This window comes from Leguminivora glycinivorella, chromosome 7, assembly GCF_023078275.1.
Source record: "Leguminivora glycinivorella isolate SPB_JAAS2020 chromosome 7, LegGlyc_1.1, whole genome shotgun sequence".
Lineage (NCBI taxonomy): Eukaryota > Metazoa > Arthropoda > Insecta > Lepidoptera > Tortricidae > Leguminivora > Leguminivora glycinivorella.
This window is the reverse complement of record NC_062977.1, coordinates 16,917,001-16,940,802: the sequence shown is the minus strand read 5'-3', so window position 1 is coordinate 16,940,802 and position 23,802 is coordinate 16,917,001. Positions and strand designations below refer to the sequence as shown.

The 23,802-nt window shown below is 37.0% G+C and overlaps 1 protein-coding gene across 1 annotated transcript in view; it reads right to left on the bottom strand.

The window, feature by feature from the left end:
• Positions 1-22,303, bottom strand: part of LOC125228258 (glycine receptor subunit alpha-4-like) — a 60,054-nt gene extending 37,751 nt beyond the window's left edge. Inside the window, 1 exon segment of the mRNA XM_048132756.1 lies at positions 21,995-22,303. Coding sequence (XP_047988713.1) covers positions 21,995-22,086 — 92 coding nt within the window. The 5' untranslated portion in view covers positions 22,087-22,303.
• Positions 22,304-23,802: the final 1,499 nt, after the last annotated feature.

Genomic DNA, 23,802 nt, shown 5'->3' with positions numbered 1-23,802 from the left:
TTGATCGCCAGTGTCCGAGGTGTGGTAGTACTAAAAGTGTTCTAATTATTATGTTATCCTTGTCACATAGGTTGTAAAAAGGTGTCAATAACTTTCAGAGTATTAAGTAATGTAGGTATGTGTGACTATTAATGTTTAAGAATAATATTAATAATTCACAATTGCACAGCATAAAATGATTCATTTTATTTAAGTAAGTAGGTCTTTTAGTATGACTCAGGGACTAGTTTGATGGATATGGCTTTATTTGCTTTATTTCGGAAAAGGAAATATTCTTATGCATTTCGTGACTAATTATGATGCATTTATAAATAATAGACACCTAACCTAAGTAAATTAGGTAGCCTTGTGTTAAAAGAAAATATCCTTATACGCACTTATAGACATATTATATTTTATATAGAGCCCAAAAAATATATTAAAAATCATGTTTTCATTTCAAAAAGTAGAAAACATGTTTTCTTTTTTACGCTAAGAAATTGATAGGTGTGGTGAATGGAAAAATCTATCTGTCGGGGGGTACTTGTGTCAACCGGGCTTAAATAGCTCAGAATGACCCAAGGAACAACTGTGCCAAGTGGTTTCCTTTGCGAACATTTTGCAAGGTCGTCCATACAAATCTGCCAGTAATTACCCCACTAGTATGGAGTGCTAAATGTACATATCTACAGTTTGACTTATCCGCGAAAATGTTGGTGACTGATTTTATTCTTAAATCCCGCAGAAAGATTTCATAAACATACAATAAAATACATTAATAAAAGCAAAGACTTAAATGTAAAGAACCATTCCACAGAATGAGAGTAAATAATAAAAATATCATAGTAAGTAAACATGACATTTCGTCGTTCGGATGTGATTACTGAACAATACTTATTTCTGCCGGAAACTGCCCGCACGCAACTGGAGGCCGATTTCGTGTCAACAATTTTATAATATTTTTATCTTGTTTTGTTTTGAAACGACATTGATTCAACTGTGAACACCGATCAGCGTAAGTAGCTCATAAAAATAAGTGATACAAAATTAATGGATACCAAATACTAACCCTAAAAGCTGTAGTAAAAAGTAGTAATAAAGATTTTTGAAAAAGATTAGGTATACTAGTATTTTGTTTTAATATTTCAAATTAAACGATCGGTTTTTCTTAACGAATATGAACGATATCATTATAAAAAATTTAGAATAAACTATCTTAATAGAACACGCCGGTAACCAGGTAACCACAGACGGAAACGAACTGCCGTATTCAAACAATGATGATTCTTAATAAGATGTGATGTGACTAAAATGCCACTGCGGTATACCGATCTATTAGTGTCAATAGTGACGTGTCTTCAAACAAAAACTTTACTTTTGAAATCCATATCATATCGAGATCTATAATTGATGTTTATTAATATTCAAATCAGTTTGGTACTTGGGACCTGCCTCCGATACCAAAGAACAATGTTACTTCAGTTGCTCTACGTAATTATATCTTGCTACGCCGTAGCTTATATTAATATCACACAGTGGCTGCTACGAACGTGAATACTTTTTGTAAATACAACACATTTGTACAGAAAAGGATAAAATGTGTTACGTTACACCAAAGATGATTTATATACTTATAGGATTGACAATCTTCATACTAAGAATAGTACCTCAATTTTTTAGCGCCCCTATTCAATACTATCATAACTACACTAATGATGCCTACAATTTTTTTTTTCAAAATGTGTATTATCTTGATATCATGATATTTAAATAAAGAAATATGTCATTTGTTCTTATAAAAAAATAAAAACACGCAAAAATATTTGTGGAAAATATGATTATTGCCACTTCCAGGCTGCGAAACAGCGCCATCTAGTTTTATCCCTAAAAGTTCATTTCAGGGGTACACTTTTTTGTACGGATTTTGTCAGTTATGTATCGTCCTTGGTAATACTTATTTGGTTTATTTTTGAATTTTTAATGGGATAATCTCACAATACGAAGTTGTTATGTAAATGATTTAGTCCTACATAAAGAAAGCCCTTTAAATAATTACAAAAATTGGGCTATTTCAGGGAGTAAAAAGAAACCTTTCCTTATGCTAGATAGATAGACAGATAGATAGATAAATAACTTTTTCTACTCCCGTGTTGTTATTCGTCATTTACCGTGTCGTGCATAGATTGTTAAAACCCTACATAAAAGATGCCCGCCCCCGGCCGGCGCCCCGCGTACCCACGCATACGATATAGCTCTTACAGCATTGTTAGGTAGCCGTTAAGGGATATAGCGGGCCGCGGGGCGCCGGCCGGGGGCGGGCGGCGGCGCGGGGGAGTGCGAGCGACAGGGTGAGTGCAGAAACATTGCAGAGGACAAGTCAAAATACTTGTAGGAAACAGTGCGAATTTCACGAAAGTTATTCTAGAAAACTATTCAAAAGTATGTGCATGGTCGTAGAAAAAGTATTGTATGCAACGGTGTTTAACTGAGTCAAAAAATACTCGTGGCGTCTTAATAACAATTTTCGGCTTCGCCTCAAATTGTTACCCACGCCACTCGTCTTTTTTGACCTCCTTTAAACGCCTGTTGCATAAAATACTATAATTTGTATCCACAACACAACATACAAAGGCTTACAATAAACGGGATAAAATAAATGGGAGTATTATTTTCTCAAATATTTTTGCGTGTTTTTATTTTTTATAAGAACAAATGACATTTTTCTTTATTTTAATATCATGATATCACGTCAATACACATTTTGAAAAAAAAATAGCCATCATAGTTATGATAGTATTTAAGAGGATACGGTAGCGAAAATGCTAAAATGGAAAGGAGCCCCCCTTTGAACTTGGGAATTTTAGTCCAATATACAAGTGTTATTAACTAGATTTATCGCAAAAAAATTGTCCATTAAGAACAACTCAGTCAAATTCCGCTCTCGACTCTTTCCTCGTTCAAAACTTAATCAATCGGAACGAACTTTGAGAATCTGAATAACAATGAAATAATCTTTGTCGAATCGTTTAGCTTTTTTGGTTAATTGTTACCAATCTTGAGTATCACACCTTTTTTGCGCCATAATGAAAAAGGCCGTTTTTGGAAATTTTTGATTGGTTCTAGAATCTTTAAAAAGCAGAATATCAAAAAAATCAAAACGGTCCGACACAGATAAAAATAATAATAATCTGTGCTGAAAAAATCATTGCTCTATCTTCAAAAACCAGGGAGGAAATAGTCGAGAGCGTTTGTATGGAGAATTGAACCCTACCGTATCGTCTTAATAGGTGGCGCTAAAAAATGAGGTACGATTCTTAGTATGAAGATTGTAAATCCTATATAAATCATCCTTGCTAGTAACTACAACAATCAAATGATTTTTGTAAGTGAAATGTTTGAGTATTAGACTCCAAAGGTGGTTGGGCTCAAATACTACACACAAATGTTTTCTGTTTTACGTACAAGATATATGAATCCGTCTCCTCAGTAGTAAGTAGGTAAGAGTAGTTATTACGATATAAACAGTCAGCTGAAACGGCGTTTCATTGCTTTACCCGTTCGTCCGACATTTATGAGTCTCAAGAACGTTACGGCTCTATTGTTCTATTTTAATTTAGCGCCTTCATAAACATATGTTTTTGTCTAGATTACGTCGAATTTATTTAATTTTTGAGCGCTTTTTTTCACACATTTCTGAAACTAACTTACAATTTACGTGACTTCAAATCTCTCTAAATTGCATAGAAAATATTATTTAAAATTTCGTAGAAGTAGTAATAGTTCCGATTTAATTAATCAAATCTAGAAGAAAACTGCTATAGCAAAAACTAAAAACAAATTTTCGAACACTTGGTTGGAATCGTGCGGGTTAGAACGAACTAAAAGCCAAGTTTTGAGCAAATTCTCGAACACTTGGTTGGAATCGTGCGGGTTAGAACGAACTAGGTCTAAGTTTGTACAGAATTATTAGAACGATAACGGAGGACATTTTAGAAGGCTATATTTTACTAAAATATTTACGACGTTATCTTTAGCGAAGGTAGCTAACTGTCAGATTTTTTTTTATTTATTATAAATGGGCTTACTCTTAGCCACAGACTAGCCAAAGGCAAAGACGTGGCCTACGATGGAGTGAGCTCGCCCAGAAGATGCCTGTTCACTCTTCAAGTTTTATCCCTGCAGGTCGCATAATATCTCACTCGTAAGAGACTCTTATGTAGCTAATTGTGTGAGGATCGGTGGGTGTACAAAGAATTCTCCTTCAATTGTAAACACAGCTCATAAATCATTCGTAAACATTATTGTAACGCCGCTAGTTAGGTGTGTTTATTTTTACCACGACTGTCATAGATCCGTGACAAAGCTGTAACAATTCTGAAATGCTAGTTTCAAATAAAGATTTTACACAATGGTGTGCCAATAAACAAAGCTACAAACTATGCACTGTGGATGTGGCGAAATAGATATTGTTTATGATATTATGACATATACAATACAATACTCTTTATTGCACACCTCACACAGTTTACAAGTAACGCACGAGAAACAAAAACATATTAAACAGAGGTAACAACAGGCGGTTTTATTGTTTAAGAGCGATCTCTTCCAGACTACCTTTGGGTATTGGACGTTTTCTTTAAAGCTCACCAGCTTTTCAAATATCATCTCAGTTTACTGGTGACGTCACCTATTTAAAAAAGTGATCAATCACGTGAATCACGATATTTGCTTCACCTTCAGAAGCATTACTACACAACACTGATTTAACACACTGATGATTTTGTGGTCTCCTTCGACACCGCGGGGACAACGCCGTCCCTGAAACGTTGGAGGTCAGTTTAAGACGATACAGGAGGGGTAAATTTTCCATACAAACGCTCTCGACTATGTCCTTAAATTATAAAATTAAAAGCTACACACGTGTAATAGTTATTTGTTATACAAGGGGGCAAAGTTGTATTTTAACACACGAGAAGTAAAATACATTTGCACCCGAGTGTAACACACAACTTTTTCCCTCACTATAGCGAGGAAACTACAACGCAAAAAATGCGTTTATCACTGCTTCCAGTAGTTCCACAGGTGGTAAATCATCTTAATTACTAGATTCACCTACTTTTATCAATTTTAAAGCAGTTAATTTGACTTTATTCAAGGTCAAATTACTTTACCCACTAGTGGATAAAATGCGTTTTTACCCGCTTGTATTAAAGGACAAAACACGTGTTTCCGAGCTAGTGAGGGGAAAAAGTAATTTTGTGACTGAAATTTATTATAATTGCACATTCAGATACAATTTCTATCATAGCTGTCTCAGATCTCCGTTCACAAGCATCCGTAATCCGCATATTTCACTCTGATGGATCGCGGCCACCTGCCGACCTAGCCAAAGTGACAATTGTTAACGCATCGTTGCGATTGAAACGCAATGAGGAGGCACACTCAGAGGTTATGACAGATGGCGCCACCCTATTAGTCCATACGTGAGAGCGAAAAGAGGATATGTTATTTCTATCTCTCACATATGAATGACAGTGACATGCCTAGACACTTGCACAGGCGCCGCCTGGCGGGGTAAAATGTCAGTGTGCCTCCTCAATTGACAGCATCGCCGAAGTGACAATAGTTGACGATAAGCGCAGGTCATCGAGACGCAGTGTAGCTCTATCGCAACTACAGAAGAGCGATAGGGAAAGCTAGCAACGAAACGCTTACGAAGTGTAAGCGGATGTGACATTGGCTAGGTACCCTGATCACAGTTGACACGAAAATAAATAATAAAACTTTAAAAAATGGTCTTTGCGACCTTGAGGTAGAGTTGCTACGTGGAAGGGGCAATGGTCTTTGTATATTATTTATTGTGATTGTTATAAGCGATTATAGAAGATCTGATGGCAGTTACTTTCGTAAAACTAGTGTCTACGCGAAATCTTGGGATTAGTTGTCAAAGCGGAGCCCAGGCTCCCATAAGCTGTGGAAAATGCCTGTGGAAAAGGATGACGATGATAGCCATACGAACTCTGACTAGCATTGGCTCAAGATGCTAGATTGCTTTGGTCCACTGTTGGTGTTTGATAGTAGTGCGCTGTTTGCGTAGAAACCAACAAATTTGATTACATTTGTTTTCGACTTCACAATCAGTATTGAAACGGCATGCGTTGTCCTCTCGGCGCATTGGCTGACGTAAGAGATTTATTATTTATTATTTTTATTTTATTTATTATAAACTGGCCAGTGATTGACCTTAGTCGCACCTGATGGAAAGTGACGACAAGGCCGAGGTTGTAGCTCACTGGTTCAGTAACAGCCTATTCACTCTTGACTTGAATTCACCCAGATTGTATTCGCCCGGGAATACAGATGAGGGGAGCATGTAAAAAGAATTGTCGTTTATGCGTCTAGCTCTGTCGAGGTTAGATGTAAAATGTATTGTCGTTCGTATGTCTGGTCTTGTGAGTGCTTGGCTGTGAGCCAGTCGTCTGCGCAGGGTGTGAAGACAAGTGGTTCATTGTTCACGTGCGGTTATTGTTGCTGCTTTCTGTCGCATTAACACGGACGATAGACAGAGAGAGAGAGAGAGAGAGAGAGAGAGAGAGAGAGAGAGAGAGAGAGAGAGACAAAGATAACTATGATACGATACAAAGCGTGAACGATTGAACACTTGTCTTAGATCCTTGATCAGCTAACGCGTCAAATAGTATTGTAATATACGAGTAAATGAAAACGCCAGTCTACTGTGTAAGCGAATCTTATGAAAATCCATTTGTGAAAAAAGCGTTTCGCCGACAAACGTAACTTTTTTTTGATATAAATAAATTAAAAATCGGCCAAGAGCGTGTTGGGCCACGCACAGTGTAGGGTTCCGTAGTTCCCGTATTTTTTTTCAAAACGTGTTCAACATATCAAGTTCAAAATATTTTTCCTAGAAAGCCTTTACAAAGTTATAAATATATATAATTTTCCGAAAATATTAACAATATCAAAAAATGATTTTAGTAAACCCGTATTCATTTTAAATACTTATCCAACAATATATCACATGAAATAAAACTATGGAAACGGATTAAATCGCGTATAATGAATTTAAAATACATCCCGAACCTGCCTGCCTGCCTGGTGAGTGAACCTGCCTTAGAAATCTATATTATTTGTGGTCATGGTTCGTTAATATTTCTTGTAAGTGGGTAGCTTTTGCACATTTTAATTTTTCCTCAGTCACCCGTTGACCACGAACGCTGTAAAGAGTTCGAAACGTCGGGATGTATTTTAAATTCATTATACGCGATTTAATCCGTTTCCATAGTTTTATTTCATGAGTAACTATCGCGGTAACCGAAGACAATATTAATATATCACTTGTTAGGGTTGAAATGAAAAACAAAAACACTCCCCACTTTTCAGTGCTAACGGTCACTCAGATTATCCGCGGACGAACGGACGGACGAACAGACATGGCGAAACTATAAGGGTTCCTAGTTGACTACGGAACCCTAAAAAGGTTATTAATAGGTAGTATTATTCAGGAATCACGAAAAAAATGTTACTTAGACCAAATTATTGATTAAAATGAAATTATTAAGGTGTAGATTATAGGATTTGAATTAAAGTAACGATTTCTAAGAAATCTTCTTTTATAACCGGTAGCAAAACATAGTCAATAAGCACAATATTCGTCGTAACCGAATGCCGCACAGGTGGTGCCATATGTAAATTACACTGGCTTGTATTGGTAGAGACTTTTGCTGCAAGAAATTGTAAACGATTTTCCTTTTTCCTCTAACATCTCGATATCGATATAATATCGATTGTTCGATTGGAAAAATCTAATTAAGAATTGGGCTTGTGATCATAAAACAGCAGTTCTCAAAAAGTTTGTACAAAAGTTAAGGAAAAAGTTAAATTTGTTTTTATTATTCCTATTTTGTTACCAAGTTTTTTTTGATGAATTGAGATTTTAGTAAGTTTTATTTCGTCATTAAAGTTCTCTAGTATCTATATTTTCTTAATTATAACAATAATTGTCCTGTATATATCTTACGAAAGTCGACTTACCTATATTACTAAATGTTGGTAGCTAAATAGGATCAATTAAAATTTTCTGACGTGGCTATTTACAAACTTTTTGAAAACTGCTCAAAAACTGATTGAGCCTTCGTGAATTAGCTTTAGTAGATAAAGCCTGGTGTCGTAGCCGAATGGCATTTCTGCGACGCGAAACGAAAACGAAACGCCGCGAAAGGTAGTCTGGCTCTGTCGCGCCAATACGCAAGAGCGATAGGGATAGATATCTACGACGGTTTCGTTGCGTGAGCGTTTCGTGAGCTTTTGTGCCATTCGGCTACGTACCCTGACCAGAATCTATATTGACAGGAGGGCGCTGTTATTTTGATGTCATGGGGTGACAGTTCAGTTTAGTATGAAGAAAATAGTCCTAATGAAATTCCGCAACATAGCGCGTAGTCATATATTTCTAATCAGGCTTGTAACATCACCAGATATTACACCGACCAATGCCGAGCGGCGACATCGGTTTAGTTACCAAAAAAACCGCTAGATGGCGCTGACCGCATCCCATAGAATTCGTACATCGCGGTGTTAAGATTTTTCCCGATTTGGTTAGGTTCGCCGGTTGAAACTTGATATGTATCGAATCTTAGTTACGGACAATACTTTCCTATGGTCCCCTGCTTCCTGCTTTCCTCGTGGAACTACGCACTATAGAAAAGTAACGTCTAGCAAACGTGCTTCCGCTCCAGTTCACACTCTCACACTAACTGGTTGGGGAACGCGTCAGTTTCGTCGTCATTGTAAAGGCTCTATAAATATAAGTCTATCTACACCTCGGTTTAGGTTTCCCTTCACTCACCGCGCACCCCCGCTACAGGCTTTAAATATGAAAATATAACGTTTATTTGGTACCTATAGGAACCGTTAACAGGTGTTGACCGTGTTAAAGGTTATAACTGCCTTATCAGAGATCTTAAACACACAAAAGTTCATGTTTCCCGCCAATATCTCAAATATTTGGCTCGTTATTAGGCGATATGAAAATCAAGACTAGGCTTCTGGGTCAATAGCCCTTCAAACTATAAATGTATAACTAGGTATAAATCTTTTTATTTGATGATAAATTATACCTATTTCAAAACAAATACATATATTAGGGGTTTAGTGGGTCGGTACGGTTAAGGCCTTTGGACTTGCAGGCGTCCATAGGCTACGGGGACTATTTACCATCATGCTGGCCGTATGCGTGTTTGCTCCGATATGGTATAAAATGTATACATTTATTTCGTTGAGTTGTAGTCTTTCACTCGTTATATAGTTCTGGCACTTCTGGCTCAAAATGTTCTTTTTAGCAGAAAATGTAATCCATACTAATTTTATAAATGGAAAAGTGTGTGTGTCTGTTTGTTTGTCCGTCTCTCACGGCAAAACGGAGTGACGAATTGATGTGATTTTTTAAGTGGTGATAGTTAAAGGGATGGAGAGTGACATAGGCTACTTTTTGTCTCTTTCTAATGCGATCGAAGCCGCGGGAACAAGCCAAGGCTTGGAACCGGTTTATTTTTTACCGGTTAAAACCGGTTTATTTCGATTTTACTCCGAACTTTTTAAAGAACGCGATCGTTATGAGAACTTTATTTTAACCGAAATAAACCGGTTTATTCGACGAGCTACGAGACGCACCTAAATACCTACGTTCAAGTGGCGAGTTTTTTGTTTGGTTCGAACAGTATTACTTTGTTCTTGGTTTATTTTGTTCTAAATCGGTTAATCGAACGAAACCATTATGAAAGAGTTCTCCTAAAAACCGGTTTAAAAATAGCGGTTTTTCGAGCGAAAATGAAATTTTAAGGTTTGTCCGCAAGTACATGATAACGGTTTGAAAATTTAACCGGTATCCAAGCCCTGCGCGGGAAAAGCTAGTATCCTAAATTATACTATTAAAATTATACTAGACTTAGAAAACTAAAACTAAACCTATCTAAAAAAATAAAAATACCTAAAAGTCTAAGCCCTGGCTTCTCGGCAAGGTGCCCATCACGCAGGCAGCATTCCCGCGCTGTATTGCAATAGCAATTCTTTGCGCGAGAAAGCTGCCGGCGCGAGGGTCACCTGTTGCCTCCCTCCCTCCCTAGGTTATAAGATATTATCAGCGTGTAAGTTTAACCGGATGAACTTCATTATTTAGTCGTAGTAGTCATAGTAACTCTTTATTGTACAAAAACACATTAAAAATAACATACATTAAGATGTGAAGAACAAAGGCGAACCCTTTGAGGGATCTCTTCCAGTAAACCATTTATTCATTTTGTAAACAAATAAAGAAATGCAACATATGGGACTGAACTGAAAATGTTATTAGGTACTTACATACATTATTATGTGCGACTACTTAAAAAAAAAAGTCGCATGCAAATTTTAACAACTTACTAGGCCATAAGTATCCATGAAATGAATTACCAAAAAACAATGAAATAACTATTTAAGACGTGTATACGATGGTTGCATCCTGCCTGATGATCTTTTTCGTAAACAAAGATATTATGATGATCATAATGATGATGAGTATGATGACCTATGTATGACCTAATGTAAATTACCTATATTTCTGTCACTTTTGGGCTAATTGTAATACTTAGTCATGAGATGCATAACGTTTTTTATTGTAATGGCATTTTAAACTGTTTTGTTCACTTTTGAATTTAATGTTCTGATTTGCCAAAGATTATTTGAAATGTAAACCTTTACACGAGTGTTTTTATTTTGACATTATTTTGCACTTTAGTTCGTTTGCTATACTTATATGTATAACTACTAAATACTATAAATGTATAGCTAACTTGTAAGATTTATTTTTATAACATTACAGATTAGTTTAGAAACAGGTAATAGTTCTAATTTCATTAATTTGATTAACATATGTATTTTATTGTAGTAAATGACTGTAGATATATATCATAACATTGAATATATTTTATTTTACAATAAAACTACATGCAAATTACTTCATCTACACGGTGTTTCCGGTATCACTCAAAAGCTCAGACACCCCAACTGATTTTTATTTTTTTAAACGTATCTAGAATGTTCATTTTTTAATCTGATGATTATTATTTTTTTAAATTGAGTTTTAAATTTTCTGTGCAGCTCTACTCGGCTTTTAACTCTACACTCAATAAAATAATTGCTAGCTACCATCATAAACCTTCAAACTGTTTAATTGTGTACGTTACTGCAACGACATAAGGTTTACCAATAGACAGCTATGTCAATGTAAAGCACTTTAACCTGTGTCACAGTAAACTTCAAATTGGAGAGGTGACTCAGTAAGCAAATTTAAACCTAAAATTCAAAATGACAAGGTTGTAATTAGGTACGAGTTCAATTTGTTATGACTTATGATAAACTTTAAAATTAAACTGACGCACAACGTCTGTCTCGTAGCGGAAAAAATAATCGTCCAAGTAACCAGCCAGTATTAATACCCTTAAATACTGAAAAAGGTATACAACCTCTAACAATATGATATGCACAATGTTGTATTACAAATTTGTAGAATGGGCACGTAAACAATAACTAATAATACAAATTAAAACAAAAAATATTACCCCCATCAAGATATAGCTCAATCGATTCTACTCTCGATTCTAAACAAACAGTTTTCAGGTTTTTAGTGTTAAGTGAAACACGGTGTATATTGATTTCTATTACTTTGAAAATAAAATATATTCAATAGGTAGCAATATTTATAAATTAATCACAACATACCTACGTAATAAATTACAAAAACTTGGACGTCTTAAATAAATTAAGACATTATATTTAATATAAACAAATAAACTGGACAAATTGGGTCAAATAGACGGATGGGCTGATGATAACAATAGTTGTACTATCGAGCCAAAATTAACGCATTTATGTCTGCTATTTGGTACGCATACTAAAGTCTGTGGAATAGCCTAAAAAAAATACATTCCATATCACCAACTAACGACTGGTCCGTACCGTACCTTAACTGTGATAACAGGAATATACCCTTGCTCTGAACTCCTCTCATTGCGCGGTCTGTCACCGGGTAACGAGGCATCGCCCACACTGTGACGACATTGCACTAGACCGGGGTATAGACCGGGAATACCACAGATATATTAGCAAGAAAGGAGATCGGACATGCCGGGCGATTTGTATTGAATACGCCTGTCGCAAGTACCTACTCGAACGCACACAAAACACACACGTAGATGGACGCTCCTGTGCTCCTTTTGCGCAACACACGCGCATTATTTACATGTGTGTGTAGGTAGGTATATGCCATATTGAATACACCTGTCGCAAGTACCTACTCGAACGCACACAAAACACACACGTAGATGGACGCTCCTCTGCTCCTATTGCGCAACACACGCGCATTATTTCCATGTGTGTGTAGGTGCATGCCATATTGAATACACCTGTCGCAAGTACCTACTCGAACGCACACAAAACACATACGTAGATGGACGCTCCTCTGCTCTTATTGCGCAACACACGCGCATTATTTCCATGTGTGTGTAGGTGCATGCCATATTGAATACACCTGTCGCAAGTACCTACTCGAACGCACACAAAACACACACGTAGATGGATGCTCCTATGCTCATATTGCACAACACACGCGCATTATTTCCATGTGTGTGTAGGTACATGCAAACGAATGGCGAATCGTGTCATCATCATCACGCACGCACACAACGACATCTGTATGCTCAATGAGCTAACAACTACGAGACTAACGACATGTCCGCGGGTGACTTGTCCGCTTTATATTTATATGATCTGGGTACGTAGCCGAATGGCACAAGCGCTCACAAAACGCTCACGAAACGAAACGCTCGTAGATATCTATCTCTATCGCTCTTACGTATTGGCGTGACAGAGCCAAACTACCTTTCGTAGCGTTTCGTTTTCGTTTCGCATCGCAGAAATGCCAGTCGGCTACGGCACCTGAGGGGTACCTAATCGCGGTCTATATCGCGGTCAATACATACAAGTCTAGTGAAATTGACCGTGAACCAAGAAATTTGTGTTTGTGTCGAGACGGCTCAAAAGTGCCATGTCGAATGTCATAATCCCATTATAGTTACTCAGTAATATGATTACAAACTATATTTAAACTGCAGTTTTATTGCTATGTTGTTCGCTATCTCTGAGATATAAATACACGTGATACCCCTTATAAAACGCATAAAGTGGCATGTAAGTAAATGGATAACAGAAATGATTTAAGAGAGGAAATCATACGACCGTTTATTTAACACAAACGTGGTCCATTTTAAAAAATAAAATTCATTTGTTTCAAGCTAATTGCTCATACATAGTTTATAAATATTAAATATTAAACTTAAAATCAAAATTATAAATAAATTACATTAAATTAAATTATCATTAACACACAAAATTAACCAATTAAGAAATTAAATTTAAAAAAAAACTCTTCTCTGTAAACAAAGAATACCTACTTATATTTATAGTAGGCAAGTAACTGTTATGAAAGGCATTTATGATTTGCTCGGTGAAGTACGAGACTGAAATGATACATACATACATACAATCACGCCTGTATACCATAAAGGGGTAGGCAGAACACATGAAACTACTAAAGCTTCAGTGCCACTCTTGGCAAATAAGGGGTTGAAAGAAAACGAAACTGTGACATTGCAGTGACAGGTTGCCAGCCTCTCGCCTACGCCACAATTTAACCCATATCCCATAATCGCCTTCTACGACACCCACGGGAGGAACCCGTCACCACTGAAATGATGATTTCCATAGAGGAATAAGTAAGGGAAGAGTTTTAACTCCATACATCAGTAAATGCGAGCATAGTTATAGTGACATCTAGCGACAATCACGCGTCAACTAGCGTAAATCAGTACTGCTACTTGTCAATGGATGTCGCGACGAACGAAAAGTCTAATGCTCACCAATTTTTAGCTAATATTACAATAGTATAAATCAGTATTCTGTTTTCAATTCTTTCTGCTTGTAATGTAAGTTGTAAAGTGTTCTAATATTAAATTTTTGACAGACGAGACACTATTGACACCTAGTATCGAGTAGTGGTACTGATAATTCACGCTGTTTGACGCGTGATTGACACGTGATTGTCGCTAGATGTCACTATAACTATGGCTATACAAATTACTCGCGTTTACTCGCGGAAACGTGCCAGGGAATATTCCCCCTCAACGGAAATATAGGGGAATATTGACATTGTATTTATACATAATTATTTTATTTTCTAGGATTACGTAAAAAAAAACAAGATATTAGACCGTGTAACTTATGCTGAAAAGTGAATTCCCTATAGGTACTCCCGGGCATATTCCCATTCTTCCCGGGAAGATTTCCAAAATTGCTGGAAATATTCCCCTGATTAAAATAAAACAAATGATACAAATGTACATACTTTATAAACAAAACTGCTAAAAATCATAGTGTCTGTATAATACTTGCATAGTGTCAGTATCGCCAGCCAAAAAAAAAACATTAAATAAAAAACCGTGAAAAAAATTCAGTTTTTTTCTGAAGTATGTTTTTTTTCTAAAGGACGAAATCTTATAATTTGCAAAACAGTTAATACTTTTATATGGGTTTTTAGACTTTATGTTAACTATTAAACGAAATTTAATTTACTAACATTAATTTCTGGTTTTATAAAACTAACATTTATACTATCTGTAGTTAGTAGTCGTCGCTATTTACTGTTGGCAACACCACCGCCTCTCCACGCTCCACGCCGCATCGGGGATTCCCCAATAAACGTTTGCATGTTTATCGAATTAAAATGTACGTTATTGTTATTGAAACGTCACAAATCACGAAAAACCGTTATTGTCGTATTATTTGTTCATCTGAAAAATAACCATATTTAGAAAAAAAAACCATGGTGCTTGGTTTTTTTCCATGTTTTAAGCCCATTTTATAATTAAAAAAAAAAACATGTTTTTTTTTTCTATTTGCAACCCTACGCCAGCATCATATTAAGGAGGTTTCAATAAGTCAAGTTTCATGTAGTGTTGTTAAAAGCGATGTCTACTGTGAAAACAATCCGAAACCCTCCTTAGAACTTGTACCTACACTCTTTTTTGCCGTGTACTTAAAACAGCAAAAAGGAGTGTACAAATTTCTAATGGGTTGGCAACGCGCACGTGACACTCCTTGAGTTGCAGGCATCCATAGGTGATGGTGACCGCTTTCCATCAGGCGGAACGTATGCTTGCTTGCCACCGACGTAGTATAAAAAAAACAAACATGGAAACAAGACCTCATTTCCTTTCTTTCCACATCCCTAAAAATATTTACTCCATGTTAGTATTGTTTTCCGTATAGCGTATGCAAATGTAATTTATAGCAAAATTGTGCCGGTAAATATATCATACGCATGTTCTTTTGAATCGTGTCACAAAGCACCCAGAAACACCGGACGTGACTTGAATATAATGATATGCAATCGCTCTGACGACTAAACCTCTGTATTACAAGAGCCTTCTTATTTTGAACAACATTTATTGCGAAATAATAGGTTTGCAATAAAGACACCTAAATTATAATGTATGGCGATGTACGTATCTACAACGTACAGTGATGTGCAAAAACGCATGGCGAAGTTATTAATGAATTCATTCATAATTTCTCCATGCAATTTTGCAGCCCACTGTACAATTGTAGGTACATACACAAAGTAAAGAAGATCGTCTAAATTCTATAAAAACTCCTAACTTTACATTTCAAGCTGTGCGGCTTTGGAATTCCCTACCCCTAAATATATGACGCGCTCAATCTCCTACTTCTTTTAAGACACTTCTCAAGCTTCACTTTTTATCTGATCAATGATACCTTGATAGACTCATGTCCCCTATAGCTGGCATGTATTTTGTTGTATATAATTATGTATTTGTATGTTTATGTATTGTATTTTATTTTTATGTGTGTAGTATATTGTTTTGCGTAGTATAGTTTGTGCTAGATTTCCTCTGTCTACATTTAGTACACCTAATACTTACAAGGTTAAATTTATTATTCTCCACTACCTAGGTTGACTGGAAGAGATCGCTCTTTAGCGATAAGACCGCCTCTTGTTTTACCTCTTATTTTGTTGTTTATACTTACTATGTTGTTTCCTGTATTGAGGTGTGCAATACAGAGTATTTGTATTGTATTGTATTGTATCTAGCGGTAACGATGTAGACTTCCAAATCGAGGACTTGAGTCCTGCTCTTACACTTCGCAAACCCTTCTGGTGTTTTGGGTGTCGATGGGCGGCAGTGATCCCTTACCACCAGGCGATCTGTCTGCTCGTCTGTCTTCCATCGCATTAAAAAAATAACGAGTTGCTTAGAACTTTGCAGTTATCATGAGTAATACGATACTCAATAGCAAGAATGTCACGAAAAATTGAGGATTGTCCAAATTTATTCACAACATCCTCGTTGCGTTATCCCGGCATTTGCCACGGCTCATGGGAGCCTGGGGTCCGCTTTGACAACTAATCCCAAGATTTGGCGCAGGCACTAGTTTTACGAAAGCGACTGCCATATATCTGACCTTTCAACCCGAAGGGTAAACTAGGACTTATTAGAATTAGTCCGGTTTCCTCGCCATGTTTTCCTTCACCGAAAAGCGACTGGCAAATATCAAAATGACATTTCGCACATAAGTTCCGAAAAACTGATTGGTACGAGCCGGGGTTCGAACCCGCGACCTCCGGATCGAAAGTCGCACGCTCTTATTGCTAGGCCACCAACATTATTCATATAATGAATATTATAAGTATGAAGAAAGTAAACAGGCCCTAAACTGTTTTGATCTACTTTAAAATACTTTGCAGCTTAAGCAATTTTATTTGAAGTACATAAGTATATCTCACCTGTGTGGTGACGGGTTAAGAATTTCACCACCCCCTTTCTTCCCGTGAGTGTCGTAGAAGGCGACTATGGGATATGGGTTAAATTGTGGCGTAGGCGAGAGGCTGGCAACCTGTCACTGCAATGTCACAGTTTCGTTTTCTTTCAACCCCTTATTTGCCAGGAGTGGCACTGAAGCTTTGGTCGTTTCGTGTGCTCTGCCTACCCCTTTATGGGATACAGGCGTGATTGTATGATTTGTATGTATGTACGTATGTACATATCTCACTAGATATACAGCTAGTAAAATAAGTGCCCTCATTAAGAAGCGTCTCGCTGCGCTATCTAAATCATAAACAAATATTGACAGTTCTTATTGTAAACTTATCTTTGGTTTAAACAGATGACTGACGTCGCAAAAAAAAAACAAATGAGTAGTTGATGTCTTATTTGCGAAGTCTTTTATATGCTACGGTAATAATGGAATGAATCGGGTAATCTATCTTGTATACTTTTGAATGAGAAAACTAATTGGGCGATTAATCAATGATGAGCCGAAAATGGCTTAACGAATTGTTTTTGGCACTAACTGGATTATATCCTTTGTTTTTTTACATTAGTTGACAATAGGGTAACAAACGTGTTATACAGCGTGTGTGTTCCATACGGGCGCATAGCTTAATAATGATTAGTATCGGACCTAAGGAGTCTAAACTACATGGTTTTTTTAATAGATGAGATTTTTTTTCATACATAATAATTCAGCAAGTAATGTATAACGTCCACATCAATTAGCGTACAGTCACCGGCATAAATAGGTAAGTGATGATTTCTTTACCTTGTCACTTTAACGTCGTGTTTGAAATGTCATTCGAAATTGTCAAATGATTAAAAACGACAAGGTATAGAAATCATAACTTATTTATGCCGGTGTCTGTAGGTACCTAATTGTCATTACGACATGACGTTTATGTCATGTCAAATTAAGTTGGACGGCGTACATTGCTGCTCAGTCAGAATTAAAAAAATAATTATCGTTCAGTTACTAGTTCAGTCAATGTCAGTACATCTTGTACTGAGACTGACTGAAATAGCATGACACGTTCGTACGTTTCCGTAACAATTCGAAGGCAAATCTTTTCGCACTACATCTGTACTCTTAATTAAAAACACTTTCTAAAAAAATATTATCCTATACGATTCGTAATACGCTCGTATGGAATCCACACGCTGTATACGTTTGGGAAAACCATAGTCTGCCTGTGCACATTCGATGTTCCATATTCTATGTATCTTATAGTATTTTAAGAATGAAACATGCAGATGCAAATACTTTACTAACTATTTTTGGATAAAAAGTCGAAAGATGTGGCAAAAATAGTGGGAATCCGTATAATATTCGGCATCATGTCCTGACATACAAAGTACATACATAAAAAAAAGTTAATTTTTGAGTCGAAAAATAATTTCTGCGGGTAATCCATACTAATATTATAAATGGGAAAGTGTGTGTGTCTGTTTGTTTGTCCGTCTTTCACGGCAAAACAGAGCGACGAATTGACGTGATTTTTTAGGTGGAGATAGTTGAAGGGATGGAGAGTGACATAGGCTACTTTTTATCTCTTTCTAACGCGAGCGAAGCCGCGGGCAAAAGCTAGTATATTATAAGTTTAAATGCAGCCAACTCTTCATCATACGAAAGCCATTCTTTTTGCGTTAATTTTTCGTGATCAAAATACGATACCAAATATATATGACCTTAAACGGATTCCTACTGTTTTGCACTGTTTCGTATATTGACACCAAAGATTTTTAAACTAAGGATCAATTCTCCAATGTTTTTTGTATGTTTACAAATTGCATGATGTAACTTAAAATAGAAGGGTAGCTTAGCCGCGTGAGCCCAGAGCGTGCGACAGTCAACCCGGAGGATTCTAGGTTCAAAGCTGGATCTCATTGGTTACAATGAGTAATTTGAAATTTGTATGAACTTTTCGGTGAAAGAAAATCATCGTAGGGAAACCGGAAAAATCCCAATAAGGCCTAGATCTCTGTCCTAGCTTTCGTAAAAACTAGTGCCTACACCAACTCTTTGGATCAGTTGTCAAGTTGACCCCAGACTGTCATGAGCGCTTTTTACGCCAAAAATATAATAACGTGGCAAGTATAGAAGATGACGACTTTTATTTTAAAAACAGTTTCTTGCGTATCGTGAAAAGATATTTTTCTCAAACATGCAATGAAATATTGTCTTTACGTTCCTTAAAATGGGCTGGGAAGTATCGCTTTTTGGGCGCAACAACTCGAGAGGACTGTAAAGGGATTTCATATTATTTTTTAGGCCTAGGCCTGCAAAGTAAGTTTTTTTATAAAATATTGTCCTTTAGAGCATTTTTTTTTTATTTCATTGTATGTTTGAGAAAAGCACTATACATGCCTCGGCGTGAAAACGGATTCCCGGCCTCGTATCCCTATCCGGTATATACTCACTCATTTTCCCGGCCTCTGATGAAATCCTTTAAGGACTATTTTAGCCACATTCAGTTCGCAACTATTATCGATATTTTTCACCTTCGGCCTTCCTTCATGTCACGAGTAACAGAAGCCAGAAAAATGCGGCCTTGCTAAATATCTGAACAAAATATTATTCTCACAAACTTTTTGAATGACTACGAAATGCTAAAATAAATAATATAATTAGGTAGGTATGTAGGTATGTATCAATATACATATACAGAGTGGGGCCTGTAACAAAGGCGAAGAATTGAACTCTAGGCTGTTCTCCTTATACTGATCAACATTAAAATTTTGATTTAAACTTTCACGATTATTACACATCATTATTTTTAAAATCGACACCACCACACATCGACAGTCGTTAAATCAAATATCGTCAGTGTTGTATGTCGACAGAGTAACATCCCTAGTGAGCAAACAGTTCAAGTTGATAATCAAAACCAAGTGCGGGTAGTTCGAAAAACTCGCGCGGCTGTCAGAAGGTGTTGATGTCATTTCAAGCCAGTCTTCTCCGAGACCACGGGGACAACGCCGTCCTTGAAACGTTGGAGGTCAGTTTAATATGTAGTTATACGCGATTAAGTCCCGATTTTAAAAATAATGATTAAAATTTTGTTGGGCGACTTTTAAAAATAACTTGTATTTTGATTTTTATCACCCTTGAAAGTTTTTTCTAAGAGGTAATGTATTGCGAATTCTGTTAAGTCTAAAGTGTGATAGACAACGTCAATGACAACAATAATGGCGTACATTGAAGCTAATATTTATTTTGTATGAAAAATTAAAAATTTAAAGACTTCATAATTTTTAAAAGTCACTGAACAAATGTTGATCAGTATAAGGAGAATAGCCTACAGTTCAATTCTTCGCCTTTGTTACAGGCCACACTCTGTATATGCAATTGCTCTAGAAATCGCTCGTTGATTCCTCACTGATTTTTCTCTCCATGCACTATACCTATACCTACACACATTTAGTGAAAAATTAAATTATATTGTATATGATAGAATAACTTACTTTTCATTGTCATGATCCTGAAATAACTTAGTAAACATCATAATAAACGTCATAATATTTAATGTTTTGTTTATGTTTTGCATGCATTTTTCCCACTGAATGCTCAAAACATCGCCATGATGGCATATTCATTAGTTTTAGGTTGATATTTTGCCAATTCGTGTGTTACTTATTATACTTTTGCAATAAAAATATGTATTTACTAAAATCCCGTATTCTGTTATAACTTTTAGCATTTTAAAGTTACTTAATCGTTTATACTACACTTAATGAAGTTACAAAACTAATTTCCGTCATTTCAAGGATGATACCTGTGGTATCGGAGAATTTGTGCAATATTGGACTACAGCATCAAACAAAAACAATCATCCGTACTATACTTTATATGTATATTTTTTAAATATTATAAATGGGAAAACACAAAAAAAAAAAAAAACATTCAGTCGAATTAAGAACCTCCTCCTTTTTTGAAGTCGGTTAAAAATGGAGCGATCAATTGACGTGATTTTTTTTAGTAAAGATAAAAAAAAAGATAAAGAGATGGAGAGTGATATAGGCTACTTTTGTTTCTCTTTCTAACCCCTTACACTTCCCTTAAAAGGGGTGAAAGCACACCTCGGACACTGGCGATCAAATATTTGAAAGAGGCGCGTTCCTAGCACACATTCTAAGCTCGTGTACGTGAACGCGTACCATGCTTGTGTGAGTGAAATATGACAGATTGATTGTTCGCATTTTTGACAGGCGGTAACTGTGAGGTAACTGAGAGGGGGTGGGCAGCGCTTTTAGAGGGGAGCGGGAGTGGCCATACTGTACGATAGTACTCTTTATTATATTGTGGTGAAAGTTTGTATACATAGAGCATTCAGCAATTTTTGAATTTAACGCGAGCGAAGCCGCGGGCAAAAGCTAGTCAGTTATTTTAATTCTGTTTAAAAATCGTAAACTCAGAATTCAGTGCTTCGTCACAATATTTCGTATTAAAATCATTATTGAGCAAAGCAAAAGTTGTATAATAATTATTTGGGCGAGTTCGCAGACGGCAGCGATGGCTCGCGTGTCGCATCCAAATTATTTTCGGATCCGAGGTCCCCGCACAATTTGCCAGTTCAATTACGATTTACTACTATGTAGATTTGCTGAATTTTATTGCATTCAAACAATAATTGTGCTATATTTAGTATTGTGCAGAATTTGAGCGCGAACTCTCGGTATTTATTTAAGTAGGTACTTAGATTATTCTAGGAAGATGTTTACTGAACTGTATTATATACGTTGTCATTATACATATGTATATGGATCTCCATATATGTACCTGTACCTAAGTAATATTATGTAGTATATAAAAACATGATAAAGTTTGAAAAACTAAAAAAAGTAAAAAGTTGTAGTGCTTATTTATAGAAGTTCCCTTATTTCTAATCTAGGTGTGCGAAAGGGCAGGTGAAGTAAAATCATATTTAAAGAGACAAAACTTTGAAAAGGACCGGAACTGGCCATACTTCCTTTCATTATGGAGTTTTCCTTGCGTCCAAAGTTTTGCCTTTTTGAAAGTGTTTATAACTTCTGACTGTTCAGGTGTAGCGAACCTTGCACAGTCGAGCAGGGCTTTGTTGGCTCCGAAGGTGGCCCCCCCGCCGGAAGCGACCAGGGCCAGCAGCGGGAGCACCAAAGTCCACATGTCGGGCTACCGGGGCCGGGGCCTCCGCACTGTCACACACTGGCGGCCACACATGATCAGCAAGGGCACATCACTACACTGGTCTGGCGGTCCTCGGGCTGGGAGGTGCGAGGAGGAGCGAGCGCGGCACGGTACTGCGGGCGCGGCGGCCGGCGGGCGCGGTCACGGGCGCAACCTTCGCGGGCGGCTCGCGCTCACCCCGTGCTCTGACGCGAGATCAGAACCGTCTACAGCGTATGCGCCCTGCACCTGTAAACAACCCGCCTGCCAGCGTAGCCGAATGGCAATAGGCTACTGACTCATATCGAATTTGACATAATGATTGTCTTCTGTAGTATTTGACATAAAAAATGTATAGAATTTGGGTATTAAAAGTGTATGATGAAAGCAAGGTATGGAGAAATCGCTCTTTAGCAATATTTATAGATTTTGGGTATTAAAAGTGTATGATGACTATATATTTTCGATTAAACACGTGTAATTTTTTTAATTTTGGCCACCGAAAACGCTGTCAGCGATGTTGTGACGTCATCGAATTCGAACCTACTTCATATCAGAACAATCAGTGACATTTACTTTATGCCTTATGATGCCTCAAAAGTCAGAAAATGTTAATTTCGAGTAGAATGACCTGATGCACAGATAATCTATAGATTAACATGACTGTGTTGTTTTCGCCTGATTACGTAAAAGTATACTTTAAAAATATATTTTTTTGCCGTTTTTAGGTCATTGTAAAACATGGTTATTCGGTTAATTGGACAGTACTTAATCATATAAGACAGACTTTAAAAAAGGGTCAAGTAGCCTACTGTCGACGCCAGACGCCGACTGAAATGCAGTCTAGCTCTGTCGCGCCAATACGCAAGAGTAGGATAGGATATTATCGTGAGCGTTTGTGTGTTTGGCTACGTACTCTGTCACGGGAATGACCTCGTGACGCGTACGATTAGCCGAATGGATTCGCATCATTCGCTCCACAGATGTCATATCATACCATAGATCAAGCAAACGTATAGGTGAGAAACTTAAGAAAGTCACCAGGGTGGCTAGCCGAATGGCACAATCGCTCACGAAACGCTCACGAAACGAAGCGCTAGTAGATATCTATCTCTATCGCGCTTGCGTATTGGCGCGACAGAGCCAGCGGCGTATCGCTTTCGTTTGGCGTCGGAGAAATGCCATTCGGCTACGGGGCCTGTTGTATGTGTGAGTGACGTGTTCGAATAGAGAACACATATTTAAAATTAGTAACACAAACAAAACAAACCAAAACAAACGCCTATTCGAACACGCCACTCACACATACAACAGGTGACTTTCTTAAGTTTTTATTTATTTATTTAAACTTTATTGCACAATTGGAAAAATGAACACTTAAGGGCCTGAGACATATTTAAAATCACAGGCATGTAACAACTTCAGTACAAAATCTGAAACGCTCGGCCCCTATACAAATTTGTTTCTTCTACTTATGTAAATCTAGTTCTGTGATTCGCTCACAAATCAGTGAGGTCTTTAAATCAAAAAACTAGATTCCTTCCTTTTCCCCACGGTTTTTTTAACCCCCGACGCAAAAACGACGGGGTGTTATAAGTTTGACGTGTCTGTCTGTCTGTTTGTCTGTCTGTCTGTCTGTGTGTGTGTCTGTCTGTGGCATCGTAGCTCCCGAACGGATGAACCGATTTAGATTTAGTTTTTTTTTTGTCTGAAAGC